At 50.0% G+C, this 16,817-nt stretch overlaps 5 protein-coding genes across 5 annotated transcripts; 2 read left to right on the top strand and 3 right to left on the bottom strand.

Moving 5' to 3' along the window:
* Window positions 1-1,132: 1,132 nt before the first annotated feature.
* MAA_02568 (uncharacterized protein) lies at window positions 1,133-2,116 on the bottom strand (the record flags this gene model as incomplete). Its single annotated transcript, XM_007820566.1, has 1 exon — window positions 1,133-2,116. One exon carries the CDS (start codon window positions 2,114-2,116, stop codon window positions 1,133-1,135), a length of 984 nt encoding a protein of 327 aa, XP_007818757.1.
* A 993-nt stretch (window positions 2,117-3,109) lies between these two features.
* MAA_11083 (uncharacterized protein) lies at window positions 3,110-3,469 on the top strand (the record flags this gene model as incomplete). The annotated part of the gene is made up of 1 exon (XM_011413049.1): window positions 3,110-3,469. One exon carries the CDS (start codon window positions 3,110-3,112, stop codon window positions 3,467-3,469), a length of 360 nt encoding a protein of 119 aa, XP_011411351.1.
* Window positions 3,470-6,557: 3,088 nt separating this feature from the next.
* Window positions 6,558-9,389, bottom strand: MAA_02569 (uncharacterized protein; the record flags this gene model as incomplete). The annotated part of the gene is made up of 3 exons (XM_007820567.2): window positions 6,558-8,725; window positions 8,780-9,195; window positions 9,247-9,389. 3 exons carry the CDS (start codon window positions 9,387-9,389, stop codon window positions 6,558-6,560), a joined length of 2,727 nt encoding a protein of 908 aa, XP_007818758.2.
* A 2,360-nt stretch (window positions 9,390-11,749) lies between these two features.
* Window positions 11,750-13,426, top strand: MAA_02570 (uncharacterized protein; the record flags this gene model as incomplete). Its single annotated transcript, XM_007820568.1, has 3 exons — window positions 11,750-12,084; window positions 12,144-12,417; window positions 12,494-13,426. 3 exons carry the CDS (start codon window positions 11,750-11,752, stop codon window positions 13,424-13,426), a joined length of 1,542 nt encoding a protein of 513 aa, XP_007818759.1.
* A 2,598-nt stretch (window positions 13,427-16,024) lies between these two features.
* On the bottom strand, window positions 16,025-16,522 carry MAA_02571 (uncharacterized protein; the record flags this gene model as incomplete). Its single annotated transcript, XM_007820569.1, has 2 exons — window positions 16,025-16,351; window positions 16,424-16,522. The coding sequence occupies 2 exons, from the start codon at window positions 16,520-16,522 to the stop codon at window positions 16,025-16,027; spliced, it is 426 nt and encodes a 141-aa protein (XP_007818760.1).
* Between the last annotated feature and the right edge of the window lie 295 nt (window positions 16,523-16,817).

Consider the following 16,817-nt stretch of genomic DNA (forward strand, 5'->3'; position numbering starts at 1 on the left):
CCCGGTTTCACGGTGGCACCGCCGCCCATCTGGTTGGCTGAGCCGAGCTTTTTCTTTGTGCTTCGATCTGGTGGGGGAAATCGTCAGCTCCGAGAAGAAGCTTCGGCCGGCATCAATTGACGCAGTTCGTGGGCGTGGACTTTGATATGCTGAGGAACGTCGGCTACTACGAAGGCTATGTGTGCGAATGTGCACATAGATAGAGAGGCTGTGTGCCTGTTGTGCTCCAAGACGGGCCGTCTGTGCTCCCTTGATAGCTGTGGTAGCTCCCTGGGTACCTAGGGTAACCTACTTAATAAGGCGGTAGGTACCAGACTTAATTTAAACTGGGACACAGTGCGAGGCGACATGCGCACGACATCTTTCTGCTGACCAAGACAACAGACCACACGCGACGTGGCTATTCCAACATGTTCACACTGCTACACCCACAAATGAAATGCCCTTGCCCGAAATAGTCGCGTCGATAATAATACTCCGCGATCATGGGGTCCTACAGATGCCAACAAGAATAGCAAACTCTTCAGTATTCAAATTCTAGTCGACGCAACCAGGCGTTCATAATGTCGTTTCCAAGCTTCAAACCATTCATTTCTCAAAACCAGGTCAGAAGGACCAAGATAGAATACATATGTACATACACACGAAGAATAAATAGTAAACCAAGTATCTACCCCAAAATATAAAAAAAAGGGCAACCAGTGGTTCTGGAATTGCATCAAGGATCCATACCAGTCGTGCTCAGTATGTCTTTTATCCTCAATACATGCCACGTAACTAGTTGCTTAAACGTCTCGAGTACAATCGAGAGACAATGCACCATCGGTATTTCTCTCCAGGCAAGACGCAAGCTTTTTGTTCTGCAGAGTGTTGAATTGATATCATAAAAATCCATGGTACAAAAGATCCCAAATTTTCCGAGATGTGAGAATGGTCTCTTCCTCGTCTATGTCCTCCTCGTCCCTAACATGAGGTTGATGGCCTCAAAAGGAAATTGCCACTTCGCCCACTATTCCGCTGGGATATCCGCTTCCATGACACGCTAATGGCTCACAAGTGAGAAGCAAAATGAAATTCATCATCCGCCCTTTTATTTTGGCCTTCGTTGTCCCGCAACGCCACCAGCTAAGATTTAGCGAAGACGAGCATAGCCAGAGGGCTTGGGAGAGCCACTGGTGTGTGTGCCATTACCAGTAGGGTATGGGACAACGGTGACAGTCTTCTGGAGAGTTGTGGTCTCATCAGTGCAGTCGGATGAGGTTTGGTCACCGTTGCCGGGAGCAGAAGTTGTTGGCTTGGGGCTGCCGGCATTGGTAGTGGTAGGGCCGCCAATGGTAACGTAGACGGTAGAGGCAGGGAGAGTGACGGTCTCCTTGGCCACAGTGACGGTGACGGTCGAGGGAGCACAGGTGCCGTCGCCACCGGGGTTGCCACCGGGGTTGCCTCCAGCAGACGTGGTGGGATGAGTTCGTGAAACAGTAACAGTACGCGTGACTTTGGTGGTAGAAGTCAAGGTGGTCACTTGGTCGCTGCCAGTAGGAGCACGAGTAGGAGAAACATCGGTAGGATCAGCGGTTGCTTCAGACGTGGGAGCGGTGGGCTGAGAAGCTGTGACGAGGATAGTAGAGGTGACAACGGAGGCGGACGTGCCAGTTCCGAGAGTAAGGGTCACAGTCTTTGAGCTCACAACTGGCTGGGAAGTGGCAGTGGCATTGCCGGGAAGCGTAGATGGAGCAGGCGAGGCCTTTGTAGTAGGAGACAGAGTCGTGCCAGTGAGGCCACCGCTAGAGGCCTTGTCTATGATTGAAGATGAGACCTTGCCGACCTCGCTGACGGGGCAGACAATCGTGGTCAGGGCAACTGTGTCGGTGACAGTAGCGGTGGTCTTCTGAGACTCTGGGAGCGTAGCGACGTCGGTAGGGTGAGCCGGGCAGTTGGTGACCGTAGGAGCACAGCTAGTAATAGTGTGAACCTGAGTGGTTTTGATAGTCACCGTGGTCAGGCCGTCAGCGGAGGTCGTATTGGCACGAGGGAAGTGCAGATGGTGGTGTCGGCCAGGAGTGTAGGCCGAGGCAACGGCGGCCAACATGCCAAGAGTAGCAACAGCGGACTTCATCTTGTTGGTGATGATATTGGTAGAGAGGATGATAAGGGCCTGGTGTCGTGCGATGGTTCGATTGAATGGCAATCTGATAGACTGTACTTGGAGTACTCAATCCCGTAAAGCTTGACTATTGGCAAAGAGCGAAAGTCGATTCCGCGATGGAAAAGTGGTAGCCTAGCTTGCTCACTCGAAATAAAGAATGAAAGGAGATGGATGGTCAGTGGTTTTCTGTGAGACGTAGCCTGCTTGACGTCGTGAATCGATATAAAGCTGTGATAGCAAGGACGGCGGTAGAAAACGCGCCAAAAAGAGTGTGTTAATAGTCAGATGGACTTGAGGGAGAAGAGAGAGTGAAGGAGAAAAGAAAGCCAAGATATGAAGAGAGAATCAGGGCCTAGATGAAGGCCGCCCAGAAAGGAGAGGGGGCGGAGCAGGCAAGGAAGAAGCGGCGCATCCATCGAAAGTTTCTCCAACCATGTTCTCCGTATTGTACATGCGCACTACGTACATGCTCCGTATTGAGGTATTGTACAATGTATGTAGAGCAATACTAGCCGTCGTATGCAGGCCAATGCAGCTAGTAGTAGTAGTACACGAAGGCCACGGCGTTGTCGTGGGTGGGGTGGGTTCAATGTTGAGTGATGTTGGACGGCCATGGACATGGGGCCAAAACAAGAACAAGGGTCAGGGCCCGTGGCCAGGTGGTTCGGTCAGCATCCACAAGATTAGAACCGACAAAACGGATTGCGGTGCTGCGCGGTTGTCAGCTTGTACTGCACAATACAGTTGAAATGCGCATCGACGTTACTTTCGTCAGTCCGAGTGTTCGTACCGAGCTCTCCATACTTGATTGAATCCCGCCCCTCCTGACCCCACAGGCCCAAATGAAAAATATATCGGAGCCAAGGAAAAGAACAAATTGAAGGCACACAGCCACCTTTCTGATTAGTACAATGCTCCGTACGCCGTAGATGGCACGAATGACGCAAATGCCAACAGCGCAGAATGAACCCAGTTGATCAAGACCATCATCAGGAGGATCATCGGGAAGGAGGCCACCAACGTGGGAGTAATTCGCTGGGGCCGCGTGGCACTGGCATGGTGGAGGAACATGATATCGCCAAGGCTGCGCCAGAAAAAGATGAATTGATGCCATTCCGTTGGTGCGGACTCGTGATACGGGCGCATTTAGATCAGACATTCCGCAATAGCGTGGAGACGATGCATCCCAAGCCAGGCACCGTGGGCACCTTGCGTGCCTTGCGGGCGCATCCAATCAAACGTCGTGTAGCCGGTACCACGAAGAAGTACGAGGACAATCGAAGAAGCGTTGACGATGTGACGATGCGGCCAGAGCGGCGCTAATCTGTGCTATGAGCACCGCATATCGTCACTTGATTAACGGGGTACTCCGTATTGGACGAAGACTCAGACATACCTACAACATGGCGACTGCCTCCAGAGTGCATCTCGCTCTTTTTTTTTTTTTTTTTGCGTTTTCGTCAGGAGCGCCCCAGGTCCAAATGCTCCGATGCCTGGTATCCGATTTTTTTTTTTTTTTTTTTTTTTGTTTGTTTGTTTGTTTCTGTCTCTGGCCATGCAGCTGGCTCTTCTCGGTGGTTGGAAAGCCCAACCACATGGGCTCTCTTCCCTCCAATGTTGGGCAATTTAGCTCAGGGGAAGGACTAGTGGCGCTAGATGCAGGTACCGGGAAGAGATGCAATTCTGAGACGAGCTGTGGACCAATCGTTTGGCTGTACCCCTGCAACAGTCATCCGTGGGCCTGAATGGGCTTCAACGAGGGCGTTCTTCTCCACTCTCCGGCGCCATCCCGAGCCAAATACTCCGTAATGCAATAAATATGATCGCCTTGTTCACAATCCATTGATCCCTTGCACTGACGCCCCTTTTGACTCTCCCCTGCCCCGCCGTGTCTTCGATATTGCGTGCCATCCACCTCGTCGTTCATCGCATCTGACGGCCTTGTGGCAGACTCGACTGCTGAGTCTCTGCCTGAAAGACCACGAGGGCCGCCGATCCAAGACATGAACGAACCGGAAATGTCAAACAAATACTCCGTATGTAGGAATGATATGGGAAGTCAACGCCTTTGCCACAAGGTCGCCACGCATTCGTGCAACCACAGAACTACTCTGTACGCTGTGGCGTCTTACGTGAATCTGACCAACCGCCAGTTGAACCACGCGCCGCAGTCGGGTGCCTGAGCCCGTGATACAAACCTCAACGAGATCTTGGTGATGCACGTTGCTCAGAAAGCCTCAGCGACATTAGGCGCGGAACACGGGCACTCATGCATCATTTCGTCAAATACTCTGTACTACGTCACATCTAGCTGTCATTTACGCGTGTGAATCGATGCATCAATCGCACTCTCGCGATTACTAGACCAAATCTCAGTGGAATGAATTGCCAATGGCGTCTCGCTCGGCGTCGGCAGCTTAGTTTTCATCGATGCCGCCCTGCATGCAAGCCAAGTTTGAAAACCTTTGCATCCCTTGCTGTATGTATGATCCGCTCGGCCTGCATTCCGGATGCATAACAGCCATCATTTCGCTTCTTATCGACGAGTGACAGAACCCAGCATTCATCATCTTACGGAGCAGCATGGCTGTCGTGGCGGTAAGAGAAAAATTTAAGGCTGGCGCTGGGGTGAACATCATTGATGCCGCCACCCTGCCTATCCGCACTCTATACCCAAGCCCTGAAGGTCTTCCGGGCCTGACGTTATTAGTCAAGGATTGTCATGGCTATGTATAGTAAGGGCGGGAGATGTACATAATGCACGCATCCGTAACGTAAATGGGATCAGCAAAAACGAGGCATTCGTTCACGTACTTTAATAACGAGTTGCTATGAATAAACCTCCAGTCTCTCATCATGGCATGCCACCTGGACGATAGTGGCCAGAGCCATGTGGACATGATTGATGGTCCAGATGTCTGCTAAGACAGCCGACTCACCGTCATGTCTACTCCGTACAATCACACCAGCTGACCCCACAGATGCTGAAACCGCCACCAGTCAAAGTCCACCGAGCTCAACTTTGAAGCTCCCACACCGTCTCTTAGCCCCGTGCTCCCCCCCCCTTTTTTTTTCCAGCTGGGAACCGTCCACAGTGGCATTGTTCAACAAGATTGCTGTCAAGTTTTCCTTCCACAATCCTCCATTCTCCTAGTCCAGAAATGGCCCTAGAGACACCTCCTTCTAAGGCTGAGGGTTCGAAACACGACTCACATCACAGAGTAGTACAAGTCCCAAGCCTGCGTGGACGAGGTGACTGGGAACCAAGCCTCCGATCCACCATCGCCCTGGCTCTTTGAGCCTTTAATTCACTGAATTCCCTCATCCCACTCATTCGACGATTCGTCTGATGATTTTTTTTTTTTGCCCTCCGGCCCAGCAGCAAATCAAACCGTCGCCGTCCAATCTAGTTTGCGGTTTTTAAAATTTTCATGTTGCCTTTTTAATTTGCTGATAGTCATAGCATCCACATCCCAGAGCCAAATCTTCTGATCGCAGCCCACTCTGTCATCACCCAACTACTGTCGGCACCGCCACTATCCTCTTTCTTTACGCCGTGGCTGAGGCTATCGCGATGAACCACCAATCTTCCATCTTCTGACGCATCGCGATGCGTTCATGGTGTATGTCGCGGTTTATTACGGTTCTCTGGCTTGAGTACGGCCAGGCACATGGTGTTGCCTTTACTGGGCCCTTCATCATGCAGTGCTTGCATTACCATTCGGAGTAGGTCAAATAAAAATAAACACCAAGTTCCGCTACAATGAAGTTGTTTCAATCCACTCCACAATTCTTCTGATAAGCAGTACTCCGGTCTGTACTTGCGAAATGAGCCCAGTATTTTGAAATGACGATAACCGGCCCATCGCGATTCTTCACGAGTCCGCAGTATGGTTCCTACCCTGGGCAAACGGGGCGTCCAACATAATAAACCCACGGTAAGTACTCCGTATTAATTTATCTATTCCCGCTCCAGAGCGTGTCGCAACCCGCTCGGAACAGTCATGTTCAGACCCCTGTGTCAGATCTAGTTCATGGCTGCGCATAAAGATCTGCGTGAATGACTCTTGGTTCGTCATGTGCCAATGGAGAAATCTTCCGAGAACCCCAATCCGGTATTTCATCTGATGTTCCCATCTGATGTTTCGAGTCGTTCTAAGTCGCATCACTATGATGTATCATGTTGAAAACGAAACTTCCTCGGACCGCTGTGCCTCCAATACACACCGCCAATTTATGCGCTGCGCTGGTCTTAATTTTATGCTTCGAGCAGATCGGATCCACATACAATCTGTAGCAGAATATGTTTGCCCACCAAGAAGTATACACTAACATACTATGGTATATTTTCATATAAAGCGTGATAGCCAGGTACCTGATCTGGTTCAATACTTTTTGCCTCCCACTGTATTCATTCCACCTCCTCTATCCGGGGCCGAGGCTGCTTCGACGCCTGATTGATACTTGCTTCGGGATTGATTGTAAGCCCTGCGAGACGAGCCAAGCCACTGGTACTTGTTCCAGTTGGTTGAGGAAGCAGATTTCCGGCATGCCAGTTCGCCAAACTTTCCGCAACATCCCGGGCATGTTGTTGAACAAGTCCATCGTTGTCTGTGTCCGCTACGTAAATCAGCGTCCGTTCAATATCCTCCCTGCTGGAATCCGTGAGCCCGAATCCGATCGAGCGGCCAGACTCTCTTGCTTGATGTAATGCTCGTACAAAACCGAGGACAGCCATGATGGCCGCCCTGCGAAGAATGCCGTATTCAATATCTCCCTCCATGACTAGAATGTTGATACAAAGGTCAACTGCGTTTGATGCAAGCGTTGGCCCAATACCAATGATGTTAGTCTCCAGCGCAACCCCAAGGACCGAGAGGGCAGATGTTCTCATCCTAACATCTTCGCTGCCACGTTTGCTCTCCCAGCCTTGTAGGATTTGTGCGATTATGTCATTGTTAGCTTTCTCTTCTTTCATGGTTTGCTCGTCATCACCGCGATCCATATCCTCCTCCTCCTCCTCCTCCTTGCTACTTGAAGCATGTGATTTCTTCAACTCAGCTATCTTCTCCTCCCGAGCTTGCTTAGCCATCATCTTTGGCCTATACCCTCGTCGACCAGCAATAGCCAGTATCGTCTCCGAGACTTGCCTAGCAACATCCCCTGAGAAAGTTTCACCCAGACGCTCGATGACTTGAACCAAGGCTTCCCCAAATCTGAGTCGAACATCAGTCGTAGACTTTTCTTGGGCATCTAAATAATGATCAAGCAATTCTAGAGTAATTGACTTGGGATGTCGATTGGCCAGCTGTGTGAAGATTTTGACTACTCTTAGATTAATGTAGTCTTCATTATCCTTCAGCAAACTAGACATCAGGGTTGTGACAGCAGGAATATCCAAGATCGGACTTTCTGTCAGTATAAGCATTGAAAGCAGGTTAAGGCCTTCTGAAACAACCGGCGGTGGACTTTCGCTGTCCGTGATGTAGCCCATGGCTAAATTATAAGTTCTCTTGTCCTCAATCTGGCGGATGGATGGGATGGGTGCTAGTTTCTTGGACTCTGGCTCAACTTCGTCTCTATATTGGAGCAGAATTTTCAGGTTGTTGGCAGTAGTTGATACTTCAGAGCTTCCTAAATTGCTGATTCTCTCGAGCGAGTCTTCGATGAGCCTCAAGTACTCCGGCTTGATATCTGATCTTTGAAAGCTTGACGCCGTAATAACAAGATTCAGGAGACTGAGTACGACTGACACAAGGTCATCCCCTAAAGGAGTGTTGCTATCACCCTTGAGAATCTGACAGATAATGTCCAGAAGTTGGTCAAAGTGGCCAACTAGTTTCTGCGGTGACAGTTCCAGGAGCTTCTGAAGAACAGCAACTTCAGCCAGGCCTCGGATGGGAGACACCGTTGCTTCGTCATTTGATGTTATCTTAATTCCAAGATTACCTTGCTCCTCCATGACTCGGACCCAACGCCGCATGAGGAAAAGAAAAATAGCGGAAACCTGCTCATTTGAACAGGTCTTCATAAGAATCTGCACAAACTTATCGGCCTTCGTGTCTACCTCTGCCAATCTGTATGAGTCGTCGGGTGAGGACTGAATCGGAAGAATTGCATCTATATTTGATTCATCGACGATTCGATATTTCCAGAACTTGCTTGAACCATCGACAGACCCTTCACAGAGAATATTCTGAACAATGGGACAAATGCTTTCCACCCTTCTGGATAACTTCAGATAGGTCTGGACTAGAATTTGGGCCGGGATGTGATACTTTTGCAAAATGCCCTGCGGCAGATTTGAGATCGAAGCAAGTGCCCATAATTGGATTATAACGGGTGTCAATATCCTCATACACAGACCTGGTGATGGATTCGATAGAATCAGGACTTTCAACCGCTTTAATGCCTGCTCAAGTTCGACGCTGGAAACAATAATCCGGCCACGGCTCAGGTCCAGAATACCATCATCGTCTTGTCCGCTTTTGATGTCAATCGTGGCGATTTCCGCAATTTTAAGGGACGGATTGATTTTCTCGAGAAGTGGTTGCGCAAAGGCATTCCACCCCGCTGATCCTGTTCTTCATTCTCAGCGTGAAACTCTGGCGAGGCCATGTTAACATGGATCACTACCTGGAGCACCAGTTGCCTTTTTGTCAAGAATTCCAAACCCGATAATCTGAGCAGCTGTTCTAGCTAGGTCGCGACTGGCCTCGCCATCTAGCAATTGAATTAGTTGGGGTGCAATTGCACCATACCAGTCCTCGGCCTTTACGGTAGATGGCACAGTTGACAGCAGTCTTGTAGCAACAGCCACGGCGTCGTGAGTGATGCTTGCACCGGTTTTTTGTGGTTTCTGTGAGTCTCTTGCGGCGGCTTGACTGCTGGGGTGGACAGAAAACACAAATTCCATAGTTTCTCGAACTCCGTCAGATCGCATTGGTAGCAGTGTGAGAGTTTGAAGTAGTGGCTCCCTCAGCCATGGAGGAAGCGCATTAGGCTTGATCAACGAGTTCAAAATCGGCAAGAGATTCCGTGTTTCAATTCTGTTACAAAGTTAGACTATCGTAAGAGATTCTCACAGGAGGCCAGCGTACTTTGCGATGATCTCATTGTATATCTTGAGATTGGACTGTCGCTTTTCCGCATCGGACAAAGGGTCAAAAGCCTTTTTTGCCGCCTCTACAAGCTCCTTGGCTATCCGAGGTTGAGAGAGAAAACTATCAGACGATTCGGCCATTGTTCTTTGTATAAAATATCGTCATTTTTCTAAATGAGAGGCTGTTTGTAGATGATATGGTGCTCATCAGCCTTCATTGGAGGCATTGACTTGAGAGATCCAGATACTGTGTGGAATGGCAAGGATTAGAATGCGAAGAACCACACACTGTGCGGAAATCCAAAATTACCCATACGCACTGTGAGTTCTGTCGGCGGTCAGCTGCTCTCGCGTCGAACGCGGTTGTGCGCGTCTTGCAGCTTCGAGACGCGACCTCATGGGGGTTTCTGTCACTATTTATTGACTTGCTGGGTTTGCCATCCGCAATGACTTGTCCACAACACTTCTATTTTCCCACCCAAAACCTGCGAGACAGCAGCTCTCCAACAGAGACTCGTTAACGCCATATTTCAACACTCCTTCGCTCCTGTAACATGGTGCACCTTACTTCGCGTCGCCTCCCACACAGTTTACCGAAATCTTTTTCCGCGAGGAAAGTCTATTGCAGGCCCCCTTCCACGGGTGTATGAGCTCGGAACTTAACCCTAAGATAAGATCTGGTTGTAGTATTGCGTCAGTTTGACCCGTCTTTTAAGCCTACCGGGGAGTTGAAACCTGTCGACCGCTGAAAAGCGTTCGGCTGGGAATAAGTCTACGGCGGGTGGACTGATGGGGAGAACCGTCCAGTCACGGTATAGTGCCATACTGTGCAAGAGATTGGCGCCATGAGTCAATTTGAGAAGAGCCTCTGTTCTGAGGACGCTCGTCAGCCCGATCTACTGGAACAGGTTGGCCAATATGGGCAGTTCCAAAGATGCTGTTGACAAAGAGAGAAAGTGTCATTTCGAAGACCAGCGGGGAGAGTTGAGCCAAGCATTGGATACATACTATCAGTCACTGCGTTTCATTGAATATCACAGATGGATTGCCTCGCCGGAATCACTCGCCAAGTACGAGTGTAGCGAGGATTTCATGGGCACAAACAGAAACACTTGACTGATACACTGATTCACCAAACTTGATATGCTCTCGGATCTCTCGACGTCGCCTAAGTTATTTCTTGCCGTGTCACTTCTGACCGCGTTGTCAACAAGCACTTGGAACTACATCTGGGGTAACCCCCAAGATGTGTGATGATCACATCAAGCCTGGCCACACGCATTAACTTTCCATTGCAAGCATCTGGCACCTGCAAGCAATAATGAAAGACCCCAGTCAATCGTTGTAGTGTCTCTTGACCTTCGACAGTTTCCTCGACATCCTTCCGAAAGGAATGAATCGAGACGAGAGCGCGGTTTTTATGGATGTCTTTTGTCCGCGCGTCGATGCCCTCCTTGCTAGCATTGACCATGCATGATGGAGAGGATACAAAAACTAGTCCTTGTTGGCAGCGAAGAACACACAGAAGGAGTTGTTGTTTTATTGACGGTCGAGTATCACGTTTGCTGTGTTTCCCCTTGCTCTGGTCACTGAGTCGCAGGAAAGCGTGGAAGCACCTGAGTCAATGAGTACGACGCGCCCCTGAATCCTCTCTGTCGGTTTCTACATTGAACCTTTTCCTGGGACCCATCCTGAGTTGGAGTCAAAGTTTCGTACTTGTCCGGGGCTGGGGGAAATGGAGTATTGGCATGAAAGGTGAACGGCAATCGGGTAACGAATTGGCACTGAATCGATTGGTTTTAAGGGCAGGCCTCGAGGGATAAGGCAGCTCTGGTTGTCCCCGTGCCAGTAATGGTAGGAGGACAACCCCCCAGCGGTTAGGGGATAAGTCTCCCTCCATACCCCGAACGCGACAGAAGCTTGAAGCTAACAGGTGACCGTAGGGACTTGGGTTTAGGATGGGTACGGGCAGCGTATCTCGCCATGATTTACAACAAGGCATCGAGGACTATGATGCAAGGCTGCAGGAATCGTCTCCCCACAAATGACATCAGCTCTCGCCATGCAGAAACGGGGCTGGACGGAAAACTCGTAGCCTTCAATTGAGCGAGGCCGTTTTAGACATGTCTGAGGAACGTGTGTTTTGATTTGTCGGAGACGCCCCATTGTTTCGCCGTAGTCCTACCAAAGCGTAGGCTGGAAAAAAACCTGATTTAAACAGGCGTTACATCGACCTGGACGCCAGCAAAGCCGAAGGTCCAATGAAGTAACAAGGCGTGCGCCGGCACCCATCAGCCCGGATCATATCCCCTGTAGAGTGACGCCACCGTTCTGCAGGAACAAGATGACGGCCGTATCCCAACAGACTCACAAGATTCAGGATAGACGACGATGCGGGGGCTTCGCAGACGCCACAATGGACCATTTGTATAATTGCGCGCCCGAGACAGTACGCCAACTTGTCCCCCCCTTTGCCAAGAAACCTCGCCATCATATCAACGATGAGAATCATCCTTTTGGTAGTCGGCTACAGCGCGCTGGGATGGGCCATTCCCACGGGTGCACCCATTGCCGAGCAGACGTTTGTTGCGAACGTTCAGCAGCGTGCTCCTTCACCGACGCCGGCTTCCGCCCTCGATCAACGAGGACTTGGTGATGATATCAAGAGCTACGTAGGGAGTTTGGCCAGCGGCGTAGAGAGCAAGGTATCTTCCCTTGTAGAATCAGGTATCCTCAACTTTCCAAACGGTTTCCCGGCAGGGACTGCGGTGGAAAAGTCGCTCGGCGTGTCGAGCACTGAGCTGGATGTTGAACCCACGCAGGTTCTGAATTTGCCGTGAGTGCTGCTCAGTCTTTATTTAGCATGTGTCGAGATACTGACTGAGGTGCTGTTAGCTCGTACGGCAACTGGACGGAGAACGGATGGAGTCTTCGGATCCACGGGAACGTGTACAAGATTCCCAATGTGTCGCAGAGCAAGATCGACGATCTCGCAAACGTCTTCCTGATCGGGATGAGTGTCAAAGACCTGAATGCGACGGAGCAAGCGCAGGCACGGAATGTCACGAGGTCGATTTTCGTTGTGCAACAGGGGAATAAGAACGTGACGATGAACTTGCGGAACAATGTTGCGGTGCAGTCTAATGCCACTGGGGGTGCTATTAATGCTGTAAGAAGGACGGATACAAAGATCCCGTCCCCGGCAACGTGCAAAGACGTGCTAACTGGGATGCGTAATTTCACAGAAAGGCGGCGCGCAAACGGTTCATATGCCGTATAACACGACCATTGAGGGCGACTTTGACTCATTTGTCGATCTTCGGAACACGACGGGCTTGAATGGAGGATACATGATTCCTGGAAACGAAACGTCAAAGATCCAGACGTTGAATGTTTATGCCGAGGGGACAGATTCGGGAAATGCCACGGCGTACTTGGTGCCCCGGACGGGGTTGACGGTCGTTTCGGACATTGACGATATTCTGCGCGTGACCAAGATTTACCAGCCTAAGGAAGGCCTGCTGAATACGTTTGCTCGACCATTTACGCCGTGGATGAACATGCCGAGCGTCTATGCCAACTGGTCTTCATCCATTAACAATATGCACTTTCATTACCTAACTACAACCCCAGAGCAGGCGACGAGGAATTACATGGAATTTATATACCAGACGTACCCCCTTGGATCGTTTGATACGAGACCGTTAAACTTTTCAGACGCGTCGGCCACACTGCACATTCGACGGTTCTTGCTGGACAAGATCTTTCAGACGTTTCCAAAGCGACGGTTTGTCTTGGTGGCTGATACCAGCAATCACGATGTAATGGTGGCTTACCCGCAGATGTTCAAAGATTACCCAGGGCAAGTGGCGTGCATCTTTCTGCGGAACACTAGCGCCACAGACTCTGGTGATAAGTTCCCGTATGACACGTCGGGCTTCAAGGGCATCCCAAAGGACAACTACATGTTTTTCAAGGTGCCTGAGGATCTGGCTCATCTCGATGTCGAGAACGGGCGTTGCCTCAACAGCACCATACCTCAAAATGTGACATTTGGGGAACAAGGCCTACACCTTGGCCTCGGAGACAAGGGCAGCTTGGCTGGTCGGATCCAGATCGGAGCTCCAACGGCTTTATTTGCAACACTGATAACCATGACTGCGGCAGCTATATTGTAGTCACGCGAAAAAACAAGAAAAAGCCCGGGATGGGTCATGGTTTTTGAAGCGGTCAGATTCTGCCTTCCGCTAATCATATTAAATTATCCTGTGGTGCTTTCAGGAATGATGGATGAGCCTGGCAATTTTGTTAAAAGCATCCCGCATGATTCTCGACTTGGCATGCACTTCGCAACGAAAGTTTACCTTGTTAGCCTTGGCCTGTTTCCTTGGTGGGTTGTCGATGATGGTCAAGTTTTTTCATGCATGGTGACGGAGTTGTAGGCGTGTCTCGAGGCGCTTGGCTTCGGTGTACATAGACATGTCTGGTGTACATCATATGGATCACGCAGTCGCAGGAAACATGCTGTCTCGCCCTCATGGATCTTGAATTAGTAGTAGGCATTTAGCTAAGCAGGATTCGGTACTCTTGGTTGAATCACGGGCATGTTTTTCTTGAAAGCAGCCGACCCCCAGGATTGGACGAAGGTTTATAGTCTCAAGTATCGACCTAAACCCCAACATTGAAGCCATGAAGGAATACTACTACTATCACCGACTCTCCACGCTTTCCCAAGCCGTTGCAACCGAATAGCTGGAGTATTGGAGTGATTGACCCACATGGCACAACGGGGAGTCCCGCGGAAGGAGGCTTGACAGGCGCCTTTTGTCTTTGTACTGCTCGTACTATCCTTGAGAAGACTTGGAATAATGAGCTCATAAACCGATGAATTGACCCTCACCCTCGTGGCATAAACCCTGTCCAACGACACCTCATCCAAGTGGGCCTGCAGGGCTTCTGAAGCTCCAGAAGGTAGGCCAAGAGGTGATCCCGACTTTAATGCGCATTGCATGTTCATTGCGCCGACTTCCAAATTTCTTGTCCTTTTCATGTAGGGAGGACCCTGGCACGGGTGTTGGGACTGATATGTGGTGCCATGAACCTTCATGGCCTTTTTTCTCTCCTCCCTCCAGACCCCCCCTCGCACGCCATGCTAGGCCCTAACTCTGTCAGGAAGGTCAAGAAAAACACGTTGGGCACCCTTGGAACGCGCCTTGCGACATTCATTTGTTTTCTCGAATGCAGGTTGGGCTTTGGTTTCCGCTGAGCCGCGTTAGAATGGGGTCTGGTCTTTATGATGTTGTGATTCGCCTTCAAAGTTGCTCAACGCGCAAGGAAGCCAGGCAGCCGTCAAGCCATTGACAGGAGTGGGCAGGCGCCACCAACTTTCAAGTCTTGCAGGGCTGTAAAATGCTCCCACATTCCATGCCAAACATCAATTGTTGGAGAGTTCCTTCCTCAAGCAAAAATTAAAAGATTTGTGTGCTGGCAGGCTTCTGTGGGGGCTCCAAGACCGATTACAACTGGCGAAAATGCACTCTCACCTACTTGCACCTACTTGCACTCTCTTTATTGGAATGCCATCTTCCACAAGAAAACATCAAATACTTTAGACATCTCTCTTTCCTTGGGCAATGTTGACCGCCGATCAACTGGGCGGCGCGACATCGCTTGTCACAGCGGCAATCTAATCTCTATCACGACCTGGGAATAGACTGGTCTATGGAGCTCCAAAAGCAGACAAATTTCAACCACTTCTCCACCGCAATACAATACATTACACAAACTCGGGCTACAATGTGAGCGTTTTTCGGCTGCTTCCCGACGCCTCAACGAAACGGTGACGCAGGCTCCACATGTATTAAACCCACCTTAAACCAACATTGCGAACCAACGGTACACAGTCTCCTGCAACTAGCCGAAGGATATGTACTCGGTACTGTAAGATGAGCTTTGCCTTGGGATAGCTTGTCTAATCAGATGCGATGTAGGCGACAAGGGAGCTATACCATTGTTGCCCGTGCGGTATGAACACTACGAAGGGGTACTCAACACGCAGCACTCGATTTTCGAACGTGTCTGTCCGTCCAGCCGAGGCAAAGTCATGGTGCCACTTCGAGCGCGTCAAAGATGCAACACACATGTTCACGATATGGCGGTCAAGAGATGTTCCGGGGGTGTATGACCTCAGCATTTCAACACAGTACGGACAGACGAAACTCATTACCCTTTTTTTTTTTTTTTTAAATATTCACTTCAAAGATGATATGATGCATGGAGTACTCTGTGCCCTATCTACCCAGGTACCCCATACAGCAATTTCAAAAGCGAGTGAAGAGCAGAAAAGATAAAACAGGGCTAGATTTTTATCATGGAGAATTTTTTTCAACCTAAATCCCCCCTTGTCCCAATCATTGCATTGAACAATTAGCATTAGTAGTACTATTACCCTGACCAGGTGCAATTTTTAGGTCAGGCCCTGTCCAAAATAAGAGCTGAGTGGAGATTGAACGCTCCACTGGCTATCCGCCGTCTTTCTGCAAGCACGCGTCGGGACAAATCTGGTTGTTCGCCGACTCAACATGCCGGAGTTACTGCAGTTTGATACAAATCCTCCAATCGGGACGGTAAAGCCTTGGATGATATGCTCAGATGCTGGGTATCTTGCATACACACATATCCTCCCAGTCATCTGAGCGCAGGGGCTCAGAAATACACATACAACTTTTGAGGTGGGATACGACCCGATAACCATTTTCACTGGGCTCCCTTCTTCTTCACTGCCCGGACGACACCAGGCCAGGCGCCTCGGGCATGGCACTGGTGACCGGAACAGCTGGTGGCGGCCGAGCGGCTTTGTCTCCGATAGTCCAAGACTCGGTGGAAGTATTTCCAGCTGCTGCTGATATGCCGCTGTTCACTGAATCGGCAGGGTGGATTCGAGCAACCTTGTCTCTGAGATGCCAGTCCTCCCCAGGAACAGTGGGAGCAACAAGCTCCATCATTGCGTATTGCAGAACGCCATCCTGGACACGAGGCACCGCGATATCTCGAGACATCATCCATCCGGAAGTGGGAGCCTTTTCATCATCTCGTCCTTCAGCCTGTAGTTTCTGTTAGCACTAAATTCCAGGCCTGCTAATATGGGAAACCTCATTCATGCCACGAGGACTTACCATACAAGTTGCACATGGCGCTTTGTTTACCCAAACCCAATTTTGGCAGTTGTGGGTATAAAAGTATTTGCAACGATATTTGTAGAAACCACCAGACATGTTGACAGAGGGAGCCGAGAGACAGGAAAAACAAAGGTGGGATTTGGTGAGTCAGAAGCGAGTGAGGGTCTGTGATGTATGTATGGAGTAAAGAGGGAAACGACAGGCTTGATGTGTTGGCATGTCAGGAGAAGGCAGCTCGTTACAAAAGGAAGCAGCTCCAGGCGTGTCTATATGTATATTTTGGAAGAGCTCACATTCACCTCAACGTCCGCGATCCGGGTGTAGCGTGGATCTGGGGCGTGTGCTCGGCATTTCCAGCATCTTGTTTCCGTGGGCTTGCCCTGGACTAGCC

Source organism: Metarhizium robertsii, assembly GCF_000187425.2.
Source record: "Metarhizium robertsii ARSEF 23 chromosome Unknown MAA_Scf_4, whole genome shotgun sequence".
NCBI lineage: Eukaryota > Fungi > Ascomycota > Sordariomycetes > Hypocreales > Clavicipitaceae > Metarhizium > Metarhizium robertsii.